At 40.5% G+C, this 21474-nt stretch overlaps 2 protein-coding genes across 3 annotated transcripts in view; one reads left to right on the plus strand and one right to left on the minus strand.

The window, feature by feature from the left end:
- Positions 1-450: 450 nt before the first annotated feature.
- On the minus strand, positions 451-21139 carry LOC132491642 (heterogeneous nuclear ribonucleoprotein U-like protein 2). The gene is given in 4 exon segments (XM_060100485.1): positions 451-662; positions 894-1785; positions 1787-2046; positions 20884-21139. Coding segments are annotated over 4 exon segments (1620 nt in total).
- HACD4 (3-hydroxyacyl-CoA dehydratase 4) overlaps positions 20837-21474 on the plus strand; it is a 57147-nt gene continuing 56509 nt past the window's right edge. For both annotated transcript variants that reach the window (XM_060102016.1, XM_060102017.1), the window contains exon 1: positions 20837-21175. In XM_060102016.1, coding sequence (XP_059957999.1) covers positions 21138-21175 — 38 coding nt within the window. In that variant the 5' untranslated portion in view covers positions 20837-21137. The remainder of the gene's footprint in view (positions 21176-21474) is intronic.

Here is a 21474-nt window from a genome sequence, read left to right on the forward strand (position 1 = left end):
TTGTGAACTTCTCCCACAGTCTGTGGTCTCCCATATTCCCACAATCAGTTTTCTCTTTGTTCATCTCTCTCACTACACTAAGAGAGCCGATACATCTTACTGACCATGTTGAGTGAAGAGAAAAAGAGCTTCTCAGAAAATTTCACTCCTCAGAAATGGTACCCCTGGGAGTAGCCATTTGGTTTTTGTGATCTCTTAGGACTTCCACCTTTCAAAAGTTCTGTTGCTAAATTAAGAGTTCACATCTCTCCTGTGTATACATCAAAAGCTGTATGTGTCCTCAGAAACATCTCTTGGCACTTTTTTTTTTAACCATTCACTCTGCTCATTCATTAATCTTCAAGTGATCACACCCATTAACTTATTCCACAGATTTACACTTTATATGTGGAGAATCCTCCAGGTGCTAAGAGGCTCTAGTGAGGTGTGCACGGACCAAGGACAGGACCCCTAACTTGTAGAGTTTAGCCCACCTTTCATCTCCAGCATTATAGACTCAGGCACATCATCTCCCTCCACTTCCTTCCTCAGCTCCAGCCTCTTCTTCCAGTCCTCCTCATTAGGGTCGACCACCACCACTTTCCGAGAGAAAGTCTTGAACAGCAATAGCTTCTGCCATTGGCCAGAGTTGTAGACATTACACTGATCAAGAATGAAGTTCCAGGCTTCCCTGATGGCTCAGTGGTTGAGAGTCCGCCTGCTGATGCAGGGGACATGGGTTTATGCCCCGTTCCAGGAGGATCCCACATACTGTGGAGCGGCTGGGCCCATGAGCCATGGCTGCTGAGCCTGCGCGTCCAGAGCCTGTGCTCCACAACGGGACAGGCCACAACAGTGAGAGGCCCACGTACCGCAAAAAAAAAAAAAAAGAAAAAGAAAAAGAATGAAGTTCCTCTTTGTCCAGGAAGCAATCTGGACCAGCTTACTAGGGCACTGGGAGGCTTGCTGAAATAAAAGGTCTCGGCTTTTGGGGTCCATCTGTGGCTCCTCGAGCCCCTTCATCCTCATTTGATTGAGCACAGTCTCAGCTCCCAGGACATTGTATCTTTTCTCAGGGTTTTCTTTTGCATATTTCAGTGCCCACTGGGTCTTTCCAGATCCAGGCAGTCCCACCATCAGAATCACCTCACACTCCTCTATGGTCTTGGGAGGGACTGCAGTGCACATGCGCTCCTCCACAGGCATGGCATGGATGAACACAAACTCTTCTGGTGGTGGGAAGAAAGTTTCCTCCTTCTGACCAAAGTATAATTCTACAACACAATTTTTGCAGAGGACATGGGGTAGGAGGGCCCGGTCAACCACAGATTCCTTGTTGATACAGAATGCCACACCAAGGTCTTCTCCATTCTTGGAAAAGAAAAGTTCTACTTCTTCAGCCTCAAAATTAGCAAAGCAGCCAATGACATCATTCTCCCCCAAAGTCTGGCCAAATTCCTCAAACTGCCCATTCTCTGCCTTGAGTCCTCGTCCATTGAAACCATAAGAGAATCCATCCTCACCAAGCTGTGGATGGGAAAAATCAACAGGCCATCCAACTCGAAGGAGAGAAACCTCTGTGCAGCCTTCTTTCATTGGGAGATTCTGGGTTACCTTGGCCTCAAAGTAGACTTTCCCCTCTGTCACTCCATAAGTACTTCTTGCCCCAGACCAAAGGGTGTGGAATTTCTCTGAGAAAAGTGGCTGCCCTCCATAGCAGTCTTTGCTCACCTGAAAATGGAGATCCGAGGTATACGTGTCCAGGTTCACAAGAGTCTGATCCTCTTCCTCATCTTTTGCCTCTTCCTTCCGGGGGTGGTGGAGACTGAACCTGTTCCTCTGCAGCCTTGTCACCCGGCGCCTCGGATCCCGGCATCTCGTCTCCGCTCCGATCCTCCAGCTCATCTTCCTCCCCCTTGCCGGTGCCCTGCTCTTCACCACCTGTCACCCCACCTGACTCGGCTGTGGCCTCCTCCGCTGGCTTCTCAGAAACATAGGGCTCAGCTGCGGCCTCCACGTCTGCCGCCTCCAGGGGCTCCAGCGGTGGCTGTGCAGCCTCTCTTGGCACTTTTTAAAGGCTCTGAAAGCTTTTGTTTATTTGCCAGTGAATTTAGTAGAGAATATATTCCACATATGGATTTATATACTGTATATAAAAATGCTTGGTGAAAAATTAAATACAATGTGAACCTGAAATATCCTATCAAAAATTACATTTCAAGCCAATTTAAGAAACTATTTTTGCACTATTTGCCACTTAGAGTTTTAAAAGCATAACAAAACCTAATCAACTAAAACATTTAAAAAACAAGTGACCGGTTTATTTTAAGAGGGATGATGTTTATCTCACCATAACTTCTGTCAGGATAAGATAATACCTGTTAGATGAAGAAAGAGTTAACATGTCAATTCCTATTGATTAGCCGCAGAAATATTTTGTCACCAAAGTGGGTGTATCATACTTGTAAAGTATATATTTTAATAAATAATTTGTTGAATTTCATCTATAATAGTGGGCCAGGCACTGGGCTAAGTGTTTATGTTTATATGCACAAATACACACCAAACAAAATCTAATTTATTCCCACCTCAGTGCTGTGAAGTTAGAACTTTATGGATGAGGAAACTAGAGCTTCAAGAGATGAGTTCCTTACCAAAAAGTTCTCTTGAGTACTAACTGCAACTTGACCATTGTATTTCTATGAGTTTCTGTTTGTTTTTTTGTTTTGTTTTGTGTTTATTTAAGTATATATATTGAAGTGTATGATTTACAATGTTGTGTTAATTTCAGGTGTACAACAAAGTGATTCAGTTATACATGTATATGTCTATTCTTTTCAGATTCTTTTCCCTTACAGATTATTATAAGAAATTGAGTAATCTTATCATTATCTAGTTCCCTGTGCTATATAGGAGGTCCTTGTTGGTTATCCATTTTATATTCCTATGATTTTTGAAAAGATATTTAACAAATTTTGACAATACATCATGATAGTTTAGTTATCATTTTAAAGATTTTTCTGTTCAATTCATCACCCATCAACATTATCTTCTTTTAAAATATACTCTCCCTGGTCTGGGAAGATCCCACATGCTGTGGAGCAACTAAGCCCGTGAGCCACAACTACTGAGCCTGTGTGCTGCAACTACTGAAGCCCGTGCACCTAGAGGCCATGCTCTACAACAAGAGAAGCCACAACAATGAGAAGCCCACGTACCTCAACAAAGAGTAGCCCCCACTCACTGCAACTAGAGAAAGCCCACACACAACAACGAAGACCCAACACAGCCAAAAATAAATAAATTAAATAAATAAAATTTAAAAATATAAAAAATAAAATAAAATAAAATATACTGTGACATTTGTGAGGTCCTTAAGACCTTCAGCAAAACTCAAACACCAGTATCATATATCTGTTCCCAGCTACACATAAATGGCAGGTCCATACAATACAGTAAGCCCCCTTTGAGGCTGATGCACCTTGGGAGCTAAGCTCACACAGCTCTGTCTGCACTCTAGCCTCCCAGCAGGTGGGTCCAATTCAGGTTTGTACCTTACTGAGGTCACACACATCTTGAAGGTGAAATAATCCCATTTTGATGTAGCTCTCAAATCTCCAAAGCCAAAAATGTTAAAGCCTAATAACCAAAGATCTTCAACACAGTATGTTTTTTAAAGAGCTAATAATTTTCCTATGAAAATATTTCTGACGTTCAAGGAAATTTTTTATCACATTTGTTCTCTGAGAGAGGGAACTTTAGTTCAGGAAGAGTAAAGCTGAGAATGTGAGGTCACTTCCCTCTCCTGTGCATTCCCTGGAGTCCTTCCTACAATGCTGCTCCAGGGAGTTTCCTGTCTCCATTTCTTAAATAAGTTTAATCACTTGTGCTCCATAGCATTCCTCCCCTGGGTCTTTAAACATGCACAATCTCCCAGACGTGGAGAAAAACTTCCCTTGATTTTCCTGGAACAGGATTCTTTACCATCCCCAAGGAGTCGTTATGGGATTACCTGCCAACATTCTCAATGGTAGCTGTTTCAAATAACATTAAACACCATTTCCTGAGTAGCTACTCCTCACCTGGTGTCCTGCCAGGTTGAGATGATGGGGTGGGGGTGGTGGGCAGCGAAGGCACGGATTCCCATGTTCAGAAAGCTTGAAGTGTGATGGGGAGGCAGACATACAAACAATCACTATAGGTTATTGTAGATGTAAAGCGTGAAACGAAGATCCAAAGAGGGAGAAAGAGACAGGACAGAGGTAGAGGTCAGCAGTGGCCACAGAGGGTTTAAAGAAGCAGGAAGTGGTTAACAACATCAAGTGAAGGAGAAAACCCGGGCAGACAGGGTCTGAAAAGCATGCCAGCTTGGCTGCAAATAGAAGGAGGCAGATAAGGCAACAGCTGGAGCGAAAGGCACAGTCAAGGGGAAGGGAGGGTCTATTAGTTGCCATGAGTTGAGGGTGATAGATTCAACTGCTTTAATGTGACAGCTGTCTGGATAAATATGATGGTGATGGATGGATGTCTAAATAGCTTCAGATGTAAGTAAATTAAGTTGGAGGGGAAAACATCTCCTCAGGAACCCAGGACAGATTTTAGATTTGTGTAAAGACCAGCCAACGTACTGTTTGTTTAGTAAATTCTGCCTCCCAAGATTTTGAAGCAAAATTTTAAATTCAGCATTTGAAAACCAATTATGTGTGTAAAGGCAGTTTTCAATCACCTGAGTTCAAATCTTAGCTTTACTGTTTACTGGCAGTGTTAAAGTCCTGGATAATTTACTAAAATTATCTGTATTCTAGTTTCCTCGTCTGTAAAATGGAAATAATTAATATTACATCATCGTAGCTTTGCTGGAGGAATAAATCAGTTAAATCACATAAGGTGTTTAGAATAGAGACTAGCAATAGCCAGCCCTCAATATATTTAGCTATCATTGTGATTATTATAATTACGAATATCATTATCTGGTCTTATTTTTGTCACAGTTCTTATAAACATAAGTCAGTTTATTTACTTCATTTTACAAATGAAGCAAAATGGCTGCATGTGAGTAAATAATTTGCTTTGAGCTCTACACCTCCTCAGAATTAGAATAAAACTCCCAAACCTTTGTTCATACACATCTTAGTGTCTGTGAAATATGAACAGATCTTTACACCAAGGGCACCACAATGGTAAGACAGTCTGAAATTATTTTATACCTAAGAAATGAAGTAATAAAAAATATATACATATGTAGGCTCAAGTTCTTCTTATATCACACCTGCCCTGGGTCACAAGGTCCACAAAAATTAGATGCAATCTAATTGTATTAGAGCAAAAAATACTAACAGTAAAATAAATTAAAAGGAGGAAATGTGGAAACATAGAATTTTATATAGAGTAAAAATATCATTCAAAATAAGGTGAAATAGAGACAGAAACAGAGAATTCATTGTTGTAAGCCCTGTATTAGAAGAAATACTAAAAGAAGTTCTAAGGATAGAGAGAAATGATAGATAGAAAATAGGAATCTATGTGAGGGAATGAAGAATTGCAAAAAATGGAAATATGTAGTAAAGATAAAGGTCTTTCCTCCTTATTTAAAATTTAAAAGATAATTAACTTTCTAAAAAATGAAAATTTATTGTGGGATTTATAATATATATAGTAGTAAAATATATGGCAGAATACAGAAATAACAGAACTAATGGAAAGGAAAAATGGAAGAATTCTGCTTTAATTTTTTTTATAATATATGTGATGTGGTATAATATTAATTCAATGTAGATTATAATAAGTTAAGGATGCATATGATAATTCCTAGAGCAACCACTAAAATATAAAACAAAACTATAGCTAAAAAGCCAATATAGGAGATGAAATGAAATTCCCCAATGTACTTGATAATTCCAAAAATGTCAGGCAAGGAGGAAAAAAGATTGAAAAAGCAATTAGAAAACAAATAGCAAGATGGCAGATATTAACCCAGCCACAGCAATAACTGCATTAAGTGTAAACTAAATACTTGCATTAAAAGGCAGAGATTATAGACTGGATATAAAAGTAAGACCCAATGATATACTGTTTACAAAAGATATACCTTATTTTTTAAATTTTAAAAATTATTTATTTATTTATTTATTTTATTATTATTATTTTTTGCGGTACACGGCCCTCTCACTGTTGTGGCCTCTGCCGTTGCAGAGCACAGGCTCCAGACGCGCAGGCTCAGAGGCCATGGCTCACCGGCCTAGCTGCTCTGCGGCATGTGGGATCTTCCTGGACCGGGGCACGAACCTGTGTCCTCTGCATCAGCAGGCGGACTCTCAACCACTGCGCCACCAGGGAAGCCCAATTTTTTTATTTTTTACACTTCAAATATAAAGAAAAAGATAGGCTAAAAGTAAAAGGATGGAAAAAGATGCACCATGCAGACACATATCATAAGAAAGTTGGAGTAACTATATTAATATCAAAGCAGACTTCAAGCTTAACAAAATATTAGCAGACAAATCCACTAGCATATAAAAAGGATAATATATCATGACTAAGTGTTAGGTTCATTCCAGTAATACAAATATAATTTTAATCTTTTGGCACTGTTTTGATATTTTTTGCCATACAAAAACATTTTTCTATAATCCTGTTTTGGTGAACAGCTCTTCCTAACACCCAGGGTGTCCAAATAATCATCTAAATTTTATAAGTTGTTTTTACTGCCTTTTCCTATACACTTAATTCTTTAATCCACCTGGAATTTACTTTTGTATGTGGTGTGTGATAGCATTCCAACTTTATTTTCCTCCAGATGGATTAAACAGGTGTACCAGCCATTTATTAACTAAGTGAATCTTTTCTCACGGAATTGAAATTTTAGTTTGTCAAACATTAAATTCCTATATATGTTGAAATCTATTCCTGGGATCTTGATTGTCTTCTATTGTTCAATTTGTTTGTTCCTATATCAATACAATGTCTTATATTTTATTGCCTAGTAATGCATATCCTCCTCACTATCCCTCTTTTAATTAATTTTTTGGCTAGTCTTAGAAATTTCTTTCTCTGTATGGACTTTAAGATTATTTTATTCAGTAAAAATTTTTTCTTATGATTCTAATTGTAATTACCTTCCATTCATAGATTAATTGGAGAAAATTTAAATTTGGAGGATATAAAGGACTCCATTCAAGAACATGTTTCCATTTGTTTCATTTTTTAATATTCTACAATAAGATTTTATAACTTCCTTCTTAAAGAATCTGTATGTTTCTTCTTTATTTCTAGGTATCTTTAGTTTTGTTACTATTGTGAATGAATCTTTAGTTTTGTTACTATTGTGAATGAAAGTATAATTCTATTTTGTTTTAAACTGATTATTGCTTTTATAGAGAAAGGATTTATAATTTTTTTAAATTAAGGCTCATATCTGGACTTTTGGAAATGTGGGAAGAGATCACCCAGCCCTGTAAAGGCAAGTCTGAGCTAACAAAATCATCAGTTAGGACTAATCAAGATCAGTCCAAATTTGTTCTAAATTTCTGTCTCCTAGTGGCTCCCTTACCCAGCTATTCTCTGATTTGGGCACCAATAATGCAGTTTTTTCTGTTCTTGCTTGACTGAATTCTACTTGTCGTCTATTCAGTGCCACTCTTGCCCCTAGGACTAGTCTGAGAGGATGCTCCTTCTTGGGGGCTGGGATCCAGCACAAGACCAGATTCACCCTATTTCACAGGTAATCTGATAGATATCACTCATGCGATCTCCAACTATATGGAATAAGACTTTTATACCAGCAATATAAAACAATTAACCATCTCTACAATGGCCTTAAAAGTTATCTATGTGGAAAAAGCGCGGAGCCCAGAGACGGGCGTGGGACGCTGGGGCTGCTGCTGCCGCCGCCAAGAAGCCTGTGTGCGAGCGCAGGTCACTGTCCACACCGCCCTTCCGGGAGCCTGTGCAGCCTGCCACTGCCGGGGTCCCGGGATCCAGGGGCGGCTTCCCTGAGAGAACGCACGGCGCGCCTCGGGCTGGTGCAACGTCACGCCGACCTCTGCCGCTGCAGGCTCGCCCTGCACTCCGTGCCCCTCCCTCCCGCCGGGCCTGAGTGAGCCAGAGCCCCCGAAGAGGCTGCTCCTTTAACCCTGTCCTGTCTGAGCGAAGAACAGATGCCCTCCGGCGACCTACATGCAGAGGCGGGGCCAAATCCAAAGCTGAGACCCAGGAGCTGTGAGAACAAAGAAGAGAAAGGGAAACCTCTCCCAGCAGCCTCAGAAGCAGCGGATTAAAGCTCCACAATCAACTTGATGTACCCTGCATCTGTGGAATACATGAATAGACAACAAATCATCCCAAATTGAGGAGCCAGGAGTCAGTGCTGTGCCTCTGAGGTGGGAGAGCCAACTTCAGGACACTGGTCCACAAGAGACCTCCCAGCTCCACATAATATCAAACGGCGAAAATCTTCCAGAGATCTCCATCTCAACACCAGCACCCAGCTTCACTCAACGACCAGCAAGCTACAGTGCTGGACACCCTATGCCAAACAACTAGCAAGACAGGAACACAACGCCACCCATTAGCAGAGAGGTGGCCTAAAATCATAAAAAGTCCGCAGACACCCCAAAACACACCACCAGACGTGGACCTGCCCACCAGAAAGACAAGATCCAGCCTCATCCACCAGAACACAGGCAGTAGTCCCCTCCACCAAGAAGCCTACACAACCCACTAAACCAACCTTAGCCACTGGGGACAGACACCAAAAACAATGGGAACTACGAACCCGCAGCCTGCAAAAAGGAGACCCCAAACACAGTAACATAAGCAAAATGAGAAGACAGAAAAACACACAGCAGGAGAAGGAGCAAGATAAAAACCCACCAGACCTAACAAATGAAGAGGTAATAGGCAGTCTACCTGAAAAAGAATTCAGAATAATGATGGTAAAGATGATCCAAAATCTTGGAAATAGAATAGACAAAATGCAAGAAACAGTTAACAAGGACCTAGAAGAACTAAAGATGAATCAAGCATCGATTAAAAACACAATAAATGAAATAAAAAATACTCTAGATGGGATCAATAGCAGAATAACTGAGGCAGAAGAACGGATAAGTGAGGTGGAAGATAAAATAGTGGAAATAACTGCTGCAGAGCAAAATAAAGAAAAAAGAATGAAAAGAACAGAGGACAGTCTCAGAGACCTCTGGGACAACATTAAACGCACCAACATTCGAATTATAGGGGTTCCAGAAGAAGAAGAGAAAAAGAAAGGGACTGAGAAAATATTTGAAGAGATTATAGTTGAAAACTTCCCTAATATGGGAAAGGAAATAGTTAATCAAGTCCAGGAGGCACAGAGAGTCCCATACAGAATAAATCCAAGGAGAAATACACCAAGACACATATTAATCAAACTGTCAAAAGTTAAACACAAAGAAATCATATTAAAAGCAGCAAGGCAAAAACAACAAATAACACACAAGGGAATCCCCATCAGGATAACAGCTGATCTCTCAGCAGAAACTCTACAAGCCAGAAGGGAGTGGCAGGACATAATTAAAGTGATGAAGGAGAAAAACCTGCAACCAAGATTACTCTACCCAGCAAGGATCTCATTCAGATTTGATGGAGAAATTAAAATGTTTACAGACAAGCAAAAGCTGAGAGAATTCAGCACCACCAAACCAGCTTTACAACAAATGCTAAAGGAACTTCTCTAGGCAAGAAACACAACAGAAGGAAAAGAACTACAATAACGAACCCAAAACAATTAAGAAAATGGGAATAGGAACATACATATCAATAATTACCTTAAATGTAAATGGACTAAATGCTCCCACCAAAAGACACAGATTGGCTGAATGGATACAAAAACAAGACCCATAGATACGCTGTCTACAAGAGACCCACTTCAGACCTAGAGACACATACAGACTGAAAGTAAGGGGATGGAAAAACATATTCCATGCAAATGGAAACCAAAAGAAAGCTGGAGTAGCAATTCTCATATCAGACAAAATAGACTTTAAAATAAAGACTACTAGAAGAGACAAAGAAGGACACTACATAATGATCAAGGGATCGATCCAAGAAGAAGATATAACAATTGTAAATATTTATGTACCAAACATAGGAGCACCCCAATACATAAGGGAAATATTAACAGCCATAAAAGGAGAAATCGACAGTAACACAATCATAGTAGGGGACTTTAACACCCCACTTTCACCAATGGACAGGTCATCCAAAATGAAAATAAATAAGGAAACACAAGCTTTAAATGATACATTAAAGAAGATGGACTTAATTGATATTTATAGGACATTCCATCCAAAAACAACAGAATACACATTTTTCTCAAGTGCTCATGGAACATTCTCCAGGATAGATCATATCTTGGGTCACAAATCAAGCCTTGGTAAATTTAAGAAAATTGAAATTGTATCAAGTATCTTTTCCGACCACAATGCTATGAGACTAGATATCAATTACAGGAAAAGAGCTGTAAAACATACAAACACATGGAGGCTAAACAATACACTACTCAATAACGAAGTGATCACTGAAGAAATCAAAGAGGAAATTAAAAAATACCTAGAAACAAATGACAATGGAGACACGACGACCCAAAACCTATGGGATGCAGCAAAAGCAGTTCTAAGAGGGAAGTTTATGGCAATACAATCCCACCTTAAGAAACAGGAAACATCTCGAATAAACAACCTAACCTTGCACCTAAAGCAATTAGAGAAAGAAGAACAAAAACATCCCAAAGTTAGCAGAAGGAAAGAAATCATAAAAATCAGATCAGAAATAAATGAAAAAGAAATGAAGGAAACGATAGCAAAGATCAATAAAACTAAAAGCTGGTTCTTTGAGAAGATAAACAAAATTGATAAACCATTAGCCAGACTCATCAAGAAAAAAAGGGAGAAGACTCAAATCAATAGAATTAGAAATGAAAAAGGAGAAGTAACAACTGACACTGCAGAAATACAAAAGATCATGAGAGATTACTATAAGCAACTCTATGCCAATAAAATGGACAACCTGGAAGAAATGGACAAATTCTTAGAAATGCACAACCTGCCAAGACTGAATCAGGAAGAAATAGAAAATATGAACAGACCAATCACAAGCACTGAAATTGAAACTGTGATAAAAAATCTTCCAACAAACAAAAGCCCAGGACAGGATGGCTTCACAGGGGAATTCTATCAAGCATTTAGAGAAGAGCTAACACCTATCCTTCTGAAACTCTTCCAAAATATAGCAGAGGGAGGAACACTCCCAAACTCATTCTATGAGGCCACCATCACCTTGATACCAAAACCAGACAAGGATGTCACAAAGAAAGAAAACTACAGGCCAATATCACTGATGAACATAGATGCAAAAATCCTCAACAAAATACTAGCAAACAGAATCCAACAGCACATTAAAAGGATCATACACCATGATCAAGTGGGGTTTATTCCAGGAATGCGAGGATTCTTCAATATACGCAAATCAATCAACGTGATACACCATATTAACAAAGTGAAGGAGAAAAACCATATGATCATCTCAATAGATGCAGAGAAAGTTTTTGACAAAATTCAACACCCATTTATGATAAAAACCCTGCAGAAAGTAGGCATAGAGGGAACTTTCCTCAACATAATAAAGGCCATATATGACAAACCCACAACCAGCATCGTCCTCAATGGTGAAAAACTGAAACCATTTCCACTAAGATCAGGAACAAGACAAGGTTGCCCACTCTCTCCACTCTTATTCAACATAGTTTTGGAAGTTTTAGCCACAGCAATCAGAGAAGAAAAGGCAAAAAAAGGAATCCAAATCGGAAAAGAAGAAGTAAAGCTGTCACTGTTTGCAGATGACATGATACTATACATAGAGAATCCTAAAGATGCTACCAGAAAACTACTAGAGCTAATCAATGAATTTGGTAAAGTTGCAGGATACAAAATTAATGCACAGAAATCTCTGGTATTCCTATATACTAATGATGAAAAATCTGAAAGTGAAATCAAGGAAACACTCCCATTTACCATTGCAACAAAAAGAATAAAATATCTAGGAATAAACCTACCTAAGGAGACAAAAGACCTGTATGCAGAAAATTATAAGACATTGATGAAAGAAATTAAAGATGATACAAATAGATGGAGAGATGTACCATGTTCTTGGATTGGAAGAATCAACATTGTGAAAATGACTCTACTATCCAAAGCAATCTACAGATTCAATGCAATCCCTATCAAACTACCAATGGCATTTTTCACAGAACTAGAACAAAAAATTTCACAATTTGTATGGAAACACAAAAGACCCCGAATAGCCAAAGCAATCTTGAGAACGAAAAATGGAGCTGGAGGAATCAGGCTCCCTGACTTCAGACTATACTACAAAGCTACAGTAATCAAGACAGTGTGGTACTGGCACAAAAACAGAAATATAGATCAATGGAACAGGATAGAAAGCCCAGAGATAAACCCACGGACATATGGTCACCTTATCTTTGATAAAGGAGGCAGGAATGTACAGTGGAGAAAGGACAGTCTCTTCAGTAAGTGGTGCTGGGAAAACTGGACAGGGACATGTAAAAGTATGAGATTAGATCACTCCCTAACACCATACACAAAAATAAGCTCAAAATGGATTAAAGACCTAAATGTAAGGCCAGACACTATCAAACTCCTAGAGGAAAACATAGGCAGAACACTCTATGACATAAATCACAGCAAGATCTTTTTTGACCCACCTCCTAGAGAAATGGAAATAAAGACAAAAATAAACACATGGGACCTAATGAAACTTCAAAGCTTTTGCACAGCAAAGGAAACCATAAACAAGACCAAAAGACAACCCTCAGAATGGGAGAAAATATTTGCAATTGAAGCAACTGACAAAGGATTAATCTCCAAAATTTATAAGCAGCTCATGCAGCTCAATAGCAAAAAAACAAACAACCCAGTCCATAAATGGGCAGAAGACCTAAATAGACATTTCTCCAAAGAAGATATACAGATTGCCAACAAACACATGAAAGGATGCTCAACATCACTAATCATTAGAGAAATGCAAATCAAAACTACAATGAGATATCATCTCACACCAGTCAGAATGGCCATCATTAAAAAATCTAGAAACAATAAATGCTGGAGAGGGTGTGGAAAAAAGGGAACACTCTTGCACTGCTGGTGGGAATGTGAATTGGTACAGCCACTATGGAGAACAGTATGGAGGTTCCTTAAAAATCTAAAAATAGAACTACCATATGACCCAGCAATCCCACTACTGGGCATATACCCTGAGAAAACCATAATTCAAAAAGAGACATGTACCAAAATGTTCATAGCAGCCCTATTTACAATAGCCCGGAGATGGAAACAACCTAAGTGTCCATCATCAGATGAATGGGTAAAGAAGATGTGCCACATATATACAATGGAATATTACTCAGCCATAAAAAGAAATGAAATTGAGCTATTTGTAATGAGGTGGATGGACCTAGAGTCTGTCATACAGAGTGAAGTAAGTCAGAAAGAGAAAGACAAATACTGTATGCTGACACATATATATGGAATTTAAGAAAAAAAAATGTCATGAAGAACATAGGGGTAAGACAGGAATAAAGACACAGACCTACTAGAGCATGGATTTGAGGATATGGGGAGGGGGAAGGGTAAGCTGTGAAAAAAAAAAAAGTTATCTATGTGGTAAAGATTATTTCTAATAGCAGATAAGAAATCATTACACACCCTAAGGATGGCCATTTAAATGTGGTTATATCGGGCTCATAAACCTTATAAATTAACAGACTAAATCTCAATGCAGGTTTAGCCTTCAACAACAATATTAAGTAGGGTAACTTTCCTTTATCTTCCCTTGACTTCGGTGTCTAGTGTACTAATGGTGCAATTTAACCATCTTGTCTTCTCCCTACTTCTACACTCTACAAAGGCCCAATCTCCACCTACTCCCAATACCCTCAACCAGACACAGGGAAATCAGACTTCTGTCTGAACAACAGGCAAACGCAAGTACATCTGACCTACAACAGCACCTGCTTCTGTCTAGACAGTCCTCATTTAGAGAACCAAGTCTTCCTATCTGGTTTAGCTTGGTTTTTTGACCTGGCTCACGACAGAACTCTCTACTTCTGAGTTGACCTCTGCTCCTCCCCTCAATCCTCCCCCCACCCCCACCGATCCACTTATTATCTCCTCTTCTATGACTCCTTCCCGATCCAGAACATATGCTGAACATTTTCTTGCTGGAGATCTAACTCTTGAATTTCATTTAGGATGATAATTCCTTTTAATTCCTTTGTCTCCGGTAGCTTGACCCCTCTCCAACTACCACAACCCTCCCTCCTCTGTCCCCTTGTTCCTTCTTCCCCAGGCTTCTGCCCTATTTGACAGGCAGCATCCAGGGCTCCACCTCTAACTGCTGGAGCAGGTTGTCACTGGGCTTTTGGGACCTTGACCTCGTCTGCGTTTGAGTTTGAAGCTTGACAGTTATCACATTTGAGCCTCACAGAGGAAGCAGGCTAGGGTCTGTAATTGTATTATCTTCATTTTAAAAAATAAAGGTGGAACGCAGTGGTTGGGAGTCCGCCTGCCAATGCAGGGGACATGGGTTTGAGCCCTGGTCCAGGAAGATACCACATGCCGCGGAGCAACTAAGCCAGTGTGCCACAACTACTGAGCCTGCGCTCTAGAGCCGGCGAGCCACAACTACTGAGCCCACGTGCCACAACTACTGAAGCCCGTGCACCTAGAGCCCGTGCTCCGCAACAACAGAAGCCACCGCAGTGAGAGGCTTGCTCACCGCAACGAAGAGTAGCCCCCGCTCGCCACAACTAGAGAAAGCCCGCGTGCAGCAACAAAGACCCAATGCAGCCAAAGATAAATAATTTATTTTAAAAAAATAAATAAAGGAACTGAGACTCAGAAAGGCATTATTACTTGTCCAACATCACACAGAAGTGAAATCTAGACTTGAACCTGGGTCTTCTGACTGAAAATTCCTTGCTCCCTGAAACTGTTCCTTTCTGTTTCTGAGCATAGTTAAAAAAAAGAAACAACAACAACAAAAAACCCCAGCCATTTAAAAACACCTTGAGAGAGTTTGGGATTAGCAGATGTAAACTATTACATGTAACATGGATAAAAAACAAGGTCCTATTGTATAGCACAGGGAACTATAGTCAATATGTTGGGATAAACCATAATGGAAAAGAATATAAAAAAGAATGTGTATATCTGAGTCACTTTGCTGTACAGCAGAAGTTAACACAACATTGTAAATCAACTATATTTCAATTAAAAAAAATTTTTTTAATACCTTGAGGTTTAGAAACACCTTGAGGATGGAGAATGTGTCTTTTTGTCTTTAAATTCATGCAGTCTCCCAAACAGCCAATAAGAGCTCACATAGCACAAGGTCAAGCACAATATATTTTGATAAACAAACACTAATTCTGTGGAAAGTATACACAAACAGCAAAATGAAAGTATCAAACCAATGCATGGATAAAGAAGTACGAACATTGACATCATTTACAGCTGATGGCTTTTCTAGGGAGAGAATTTATAGAAAATATGTATTTGAGATACAGAATAAATTGTGAGTTTATAGAATATCAGAACCAGATCATGGAGATCTCTGTGATCTTCTTATCTAATCCCCCTCAACTAATAGAATAGCCAACATTGAGAAGGCAATATGGAATAAAATAATCTGAGAAGCAAGACCTTTGTTTTTCTGAAACTCATTTTTCAAGGAAGGAATCTTTCTGGTCAGTTTTCTTTTGGGATCAGCATTTCCTACCATTATTAAGCTACATAAATGCACAATATGAGCTATGTTTATCTATTCAGACATCCAGTAAAATTCAATAATTTTTAGATGAATTAATAAGCATTTAGATTGTTTATTTTGACTTTACCTCTTTTGTAATTTCTTTATCCAAAAAATGATTACAAAAGATGCCGTTTTGTTTCTTGACCCTGTGTACATATCATACAGTCAAAAAGTCTTAAATTTTTAAAGCCTAATTCATTTTTAAAATCTCTTACCTTAGACTATCAAAAAGCAACCCTGCCTTTAAAGTGATTTGGATATAATGGAAACAAAAATAATTTTATCTAAAGAGATCAATATAAAAATGATCTTGAAAGTATTTATATTTGTGACCCAAATATTGTCTCCATCATTATAAAACTAAATCTGATCTCAAAAATTACCATATTAGGGCTTCCCTGGTGGTGCAGTGGTTGGGACTCCACTTGCTGATGCAGGGAACACTGTTCATGCCTGGGTCCGGGAGGATCCCACGTGCCGCGGAGTGGCTGGGTCCGTGACCAATGGCCGCTGAGCCTGTGCGTCCAGAGCCTGTGCTCAGCAACGGGAGAGGCTGCAACAGTGAGAGGCCCGCATAACGCAAAAAAAAAAAAAAAAAAAAATTACCATATCAAGTTGTTTTTCTGTGGATGACTCCTCTAAGTAGTTTGTAAAGTGAATTATTCTAAGAAAAGCAGTTTTCAGTAATCATAGACAATGGCATGGAACAAGAATAAATAGAAATGAAAATTGTATGTGAATTTAAATAAAACCTTAACTGTATATAACAGGAATAACAGTTTGGAATTATACTAATGTGACTTTCTCTTTTGCATTTCTTTGTATGTTACTTTCTTCCAAGCCTGCTAGAGGCATCCTTTTGCCTTAGGAGATTTGGGCTGGTTGTAGGAAGGCTGCAAAGGGATGGATTGAGTTCCCTCTCAGCCTTCATATTGTGGGTCTTTTTAATTTTGGCCATTCTCATACGTGTGTAATGATATCTCATTGTGGTTTTAATCTGCATTAAATGTATACATATATCCCCTATCTCTTTCCTTAAAAAAAAAAAAAAAAAAGAACAGTTCCCACCCACCTCATATGGTTGCTCTGAGGATTAAGTGAGATAACTCATAGAAAGCACAGTAAAACACATGTAGCTTATAATCAATAATATAATCATGTGAACTAAGAGATTTTATAATGGCGCCTGCAAGGCTGAATAAACCAATTACACACTTGAACACATTTGTCTTAGAATAACACAGGGGATAGATTGGGGGATAATGATGACCAAGAAGTCCAGGGTTTGGTCTTCTAAATGGAGTCTCAAAGGGGGAAGACATTTAAAGGATGAATAGTTAAAGTTCTAGCAGAGAAGTAAAAGCAATGCTTTGGATCAGCTGGAAAAGAGTGGTAATAGAGGCTGAGAGCATGTCCAGGCAAAGATTACAATAGATGACTATTTATGATTAATGCCCAAGTAAGATAAGATAACCGGGCAAATACAGCTGAAATTTTGCACAGTGCTGTGGAAAGAGAGCTCAGCCTAGCTTTAACTAGAGTTTTGGTGCCTGTGAAACAAGAAGATTGGACAACATAATCTCTAGGGTTATGTATGGATCTAGCAGCTTGTGAAATTTCCAAACTGTGCTATGGGATTGGGAGTGGGAAGAGAGAGAGGTTGTGATCCCTGAAAATTCCAGGTGGTTGAAATAAAAAGGAAATCTAGAACTGAACGTTTTCAGAGTATAACTGTATCCTTATAGTGCCCTTTGTAGGTAATGGAAGAAGAAGGGGGCAGTGGGGCACTTTTCCAGAATCTCTGTTCTCAGTGAATATCACATGAAGTATTGGCATTCAAAAATGAGATTGCCAAGGAATGGGAGGGGAAAAAATGCAGGAACAGGATGATGGATAGATGGATGGTTAAATGTCCAAACTCAGGATATTCAACCACTGGATTTAATTTCTCTGAAGATCATTGTGAAATAGTGTAGCTTATTACATTTTATGTATGGTATAAAAAATTCTTGAGCTAATCTGCTACTGCCATGAAATATATTTCAAGGCTTTAGTTTCCCAAATGGTGTTCATAGGGATGAAAACAAATTTAAACATTTTCCCAAAGAAAACAACACTGACATATTCAAATAGTGTTAAAGTTCCTTCTAAAGGCAAGAACGTGTTAATTTTGAGTCACTTGAACTATCCCGACCTCTGACTTCTCCTGTACAAGTAGATAATTAACATTTTTGGATACCTATCATGCCAAGCACTGTACTAGGTACTTTTACACATTTTCATCTATACATTTTCCTATTCAATCCTCCCAAGAATCATGTAGTTTTGGCAAAAGATACTTTGTTCATAGAAGTTAAAGTATGTCAAATTCTTACTGTAAGTAAGAGGTAGAGCCCTCTGGGAATTCACAATTTAGTTGAGTAGGCAGGAACCCCAGTAAAAATATCTTAAGGTAAGTGCCATCATAGACATCCATTAGACCAGTGCAGCTCCCAGAAGAAGCTCTGGGAAGGGCTTTAAAGAATGAGTAGAACTTTGACAGGTAAATATTGGGATGAAGGGGAAGAAGTAGAAGAGAAATTCAAAGGAGGAGAAAATTTCACATAGGTACACACGATGATCAGAAAATGCCTGGTGTGGTCATGGAATGGTGAGTTGCTGTAATTGGTGGGGGATAGGGTGGTATGAGATGTCTGCGTATGACTGGCTTAGAGGCAAGATGAGATATGACTGCAGCAGGCAACAGAGAACCACAAAGAATTTTGACCAGAAAAAAATGGCTGGATCAGGACTATGTTTTAAGAAATACTTCCAGCAGGCTTCAACTAATGTATGGTAGTCTGGGTAGAAGGAGGAGAGACTGGAGGCAGGGAGGCTGGTGAAGTCTGCCTTGGTAATGCTGGCAGGACCTGAAGAGGACCTGCCCTAAGGCCCTGCCAAGGAAAAGGGAGAAATGCACTTCCTACTCAAAATGTTCTCTCATAAGCTCCCTCTGCACTGATTCCTTGGAAAACAAGGTAGAATTCCCTAACTTCTTGATTTGAAAGGTTTTTTGTTTGTTTGTAGTTTGTTCTTTGGCAAGTAAAAAGGAGCTCTTTTGGGGTCTCCTTTACCCGGGTTCTGGGTATAAGGAACAGAAGTGGAATGCTAGTGATCTCAACAGAATAATTCTATCAATAGAATTAGATTGGATGGGGAGACTTAATGATGACTCCTAAATTTTAAACCCGAATGACTAGGAAAACCGTGGTTTCCCTGCAGGAAATTAGATAATGATATGGGAAGAAAGACAGTATGCTTATTTTAAATAGATTCAATTGGAAGTTACAATGGGATTTTCATGCAGAAATATCCAGAAGCTATTGAAAGGCCAGAGCTAGTGTTCATTAAAAAAAACAACAGAGGCTGAAGATAATAGAGTCAGCCATTATCTGTGTGGAGATAAAGCCGTGTGGGGAGATGTCTGTGCTGAGGAATAACATGGTGGCAAAGGGAAAAGATGGCCCAGGGCAGACCTGCGAGGAAATAGAGCTGGAGAAGAGGAGACGTCTAGAGAGAGAGAAAGGACAGAAGGCGAGAAAAGTCTAACATGCAGAGTTGCAGAGGCACAGGGAGGAGAGGTGAAGGTGGTAAATGCAGTAGACTTGTGGAAGGGGAGGAGGGGGGAGGATGAAGATGCAGGCTCTGTGTTGTATGATAAAGGGTCGCTTTCTGCCTTCTCCTCTCGCCCCATTCCAGTCCATCCAGGGCTTTATTCCTCTCTTGCTGCTTGGCCTGGGCACTGATGACATTGATGACTGCTTAGCCACCAGTGTTTGCTTGTAAATCAGTTTCCTCTTTACATCAAGTTCTCCCCAAGAGCAAGAACTGTGTGGGGTCATCTACACAGTGGGTGCAGAATGGGGACTCAGGGAAGAAATCAAGGCAGCCTCCCTAAGAGAACAGTTTCTGGAGAGCGTTGGGAAGGAAAGTTAAATAGTAAGGTGTTATGGACCAGGAAGATGGTAAGAAATAAAGAAAAGTCTGCTTATGAGAGTGGGCAGGGAGTTATGAGAAAAAGGAGAGAGAAAACTACATCCAGTGAGAAGCAGAAATAATAAAATATTTAATTCTAGGGTGGGAGAGATTTGAAGATGTTCCTAAACTGTGGTGAAAGACAGTGGAAAGGACAGGATGGAGATACAAGAAGAAGCTGTGGGTAATAACTGATGGAATGACTTTGAGAAGGGACTGGTGAATGCAGGAGAGGGATGAACTTCCGACCCAGGGCAGGGGGTGAGGGAAGGTGCAGAGAAATGGAGAGATGAGGTACCAGGTCAGAATGGACTAGGAGGAAGGAAACTATAGCTAGCCTAATGGAAAAACAAAAACAAAAACCTTAAGGTTCTAATACTGCCATTTATCAGTCATGTGACCTGTTGCAAGCACCTTAACATATTTTTAAAATATTTAGCTAAAATGGGGATACTACCTTCCAACTCCCCAAATCGGGTATATGGTACTGCTTACTTGCAAGTGCTTTCTTGGCTTTTTGTTTGTTTTGTTTTAAATTTATTTGGGGATATTTCCCTTAGAGGGCAGAGAAGCTGGAAGATGGTCTGGATCTTATCAGCAAAGTAGGAAGTGGGTCACCAGAGCATGAAGGAGAGAGTGGTGCCATAGGCCTGAGTGATCAGGAGGTTTCTGAGGGCTGGGCAAAGGATAGGGAGATGAACACAACATGAATAAAAGGATTTGCAAGCATCAGTGAGGACCCAGGAGAAATGAGAGGGCAAGGATGTCTGATACTGAGGAATCAGGCCTCTTGGCTGAAAAAGTGTTGGGGAAGGCGTGCTCACAATCGTCCTAGCCTAACCGCTCTCGCAGGTGAGGGTAATAATAGGCGCCACCTGGGGCTCACGCATCCCAGCAGGCTTTGGGATGGCTTGACTGCACGCTTCCGGGGTCAGGGGTCAGGGTCCGTTAGTTTTAACGAGGCTGCAACGGAGTCTCAACACAAAGATTAGGAAGCCGGGTAAGGAACCTGGTGCACCTTACTTGGGACCTGGGGTGTGTTAGGGCCCCCGCCAGGCCGGCCCAGCCTCGGGCACCTGCCGCGCCTCGGCGTGCCAGTGGTGGTGCAGCTGGCTCCCGCCGCTGCAGGAACTTCAGGAACTTTTTTTTTTTTTTTTGGTAAATTGCTGCGTGAGGAGAGGCTCCGCCCTTCCGCGCCCGGCCGCCCGGCCGCCCCTCCGGCGCTCCCGGCGGGTGTTCCTTCCCGGTCGGCGTGGAGGGCCTGGAGACTGCGGCCCATGGGACCTGTGGAGCTGCCCGCCTGGCTGCAGCCCAGGTAGGACGCTCGGCTGAGGAGGGAGAGGAGGGGGTACGGGAGGAGGGGCCGCCGGGGGTTGAGGGTGGGGAACGGGGCGGTGGGTGGTGCCGATACTGATGAGCTGGAGGAGCACCGGCCGGCTCCCGAGCAAACTTACGCCCCACACTCCGTGGGGCTCTGGACAGGTATTAGCTAATTAAGTTGTCTCGACAACCCTAGGAGTAACTGTTATTTCCCCCATCTTATAGCTGAGGAAATGGGAAGGACAGGCTGCGTGGCTACCCTTACTTTTGTGCTCTCTCGCCGTCTTTTTCTGT

The sequence above is a fragment of the Mesoplodon densirostris genome, chromosome 6, assembly GCF_025265405.1.
Source record: "Mesoplodon densirostris isolate mMesDen1 chromosome 6, mMesDen1 primary haplotype, whole genome shotgun sequence".
In the NCBI taxonomy this organism is placed as follows: domain Eukaryota; kingdom Metazoa; phylum Chordata; class Mammalia; order Artiodactyla; family Ziphiidae; genus Mesoplodon; species Mesoplodon densirostris.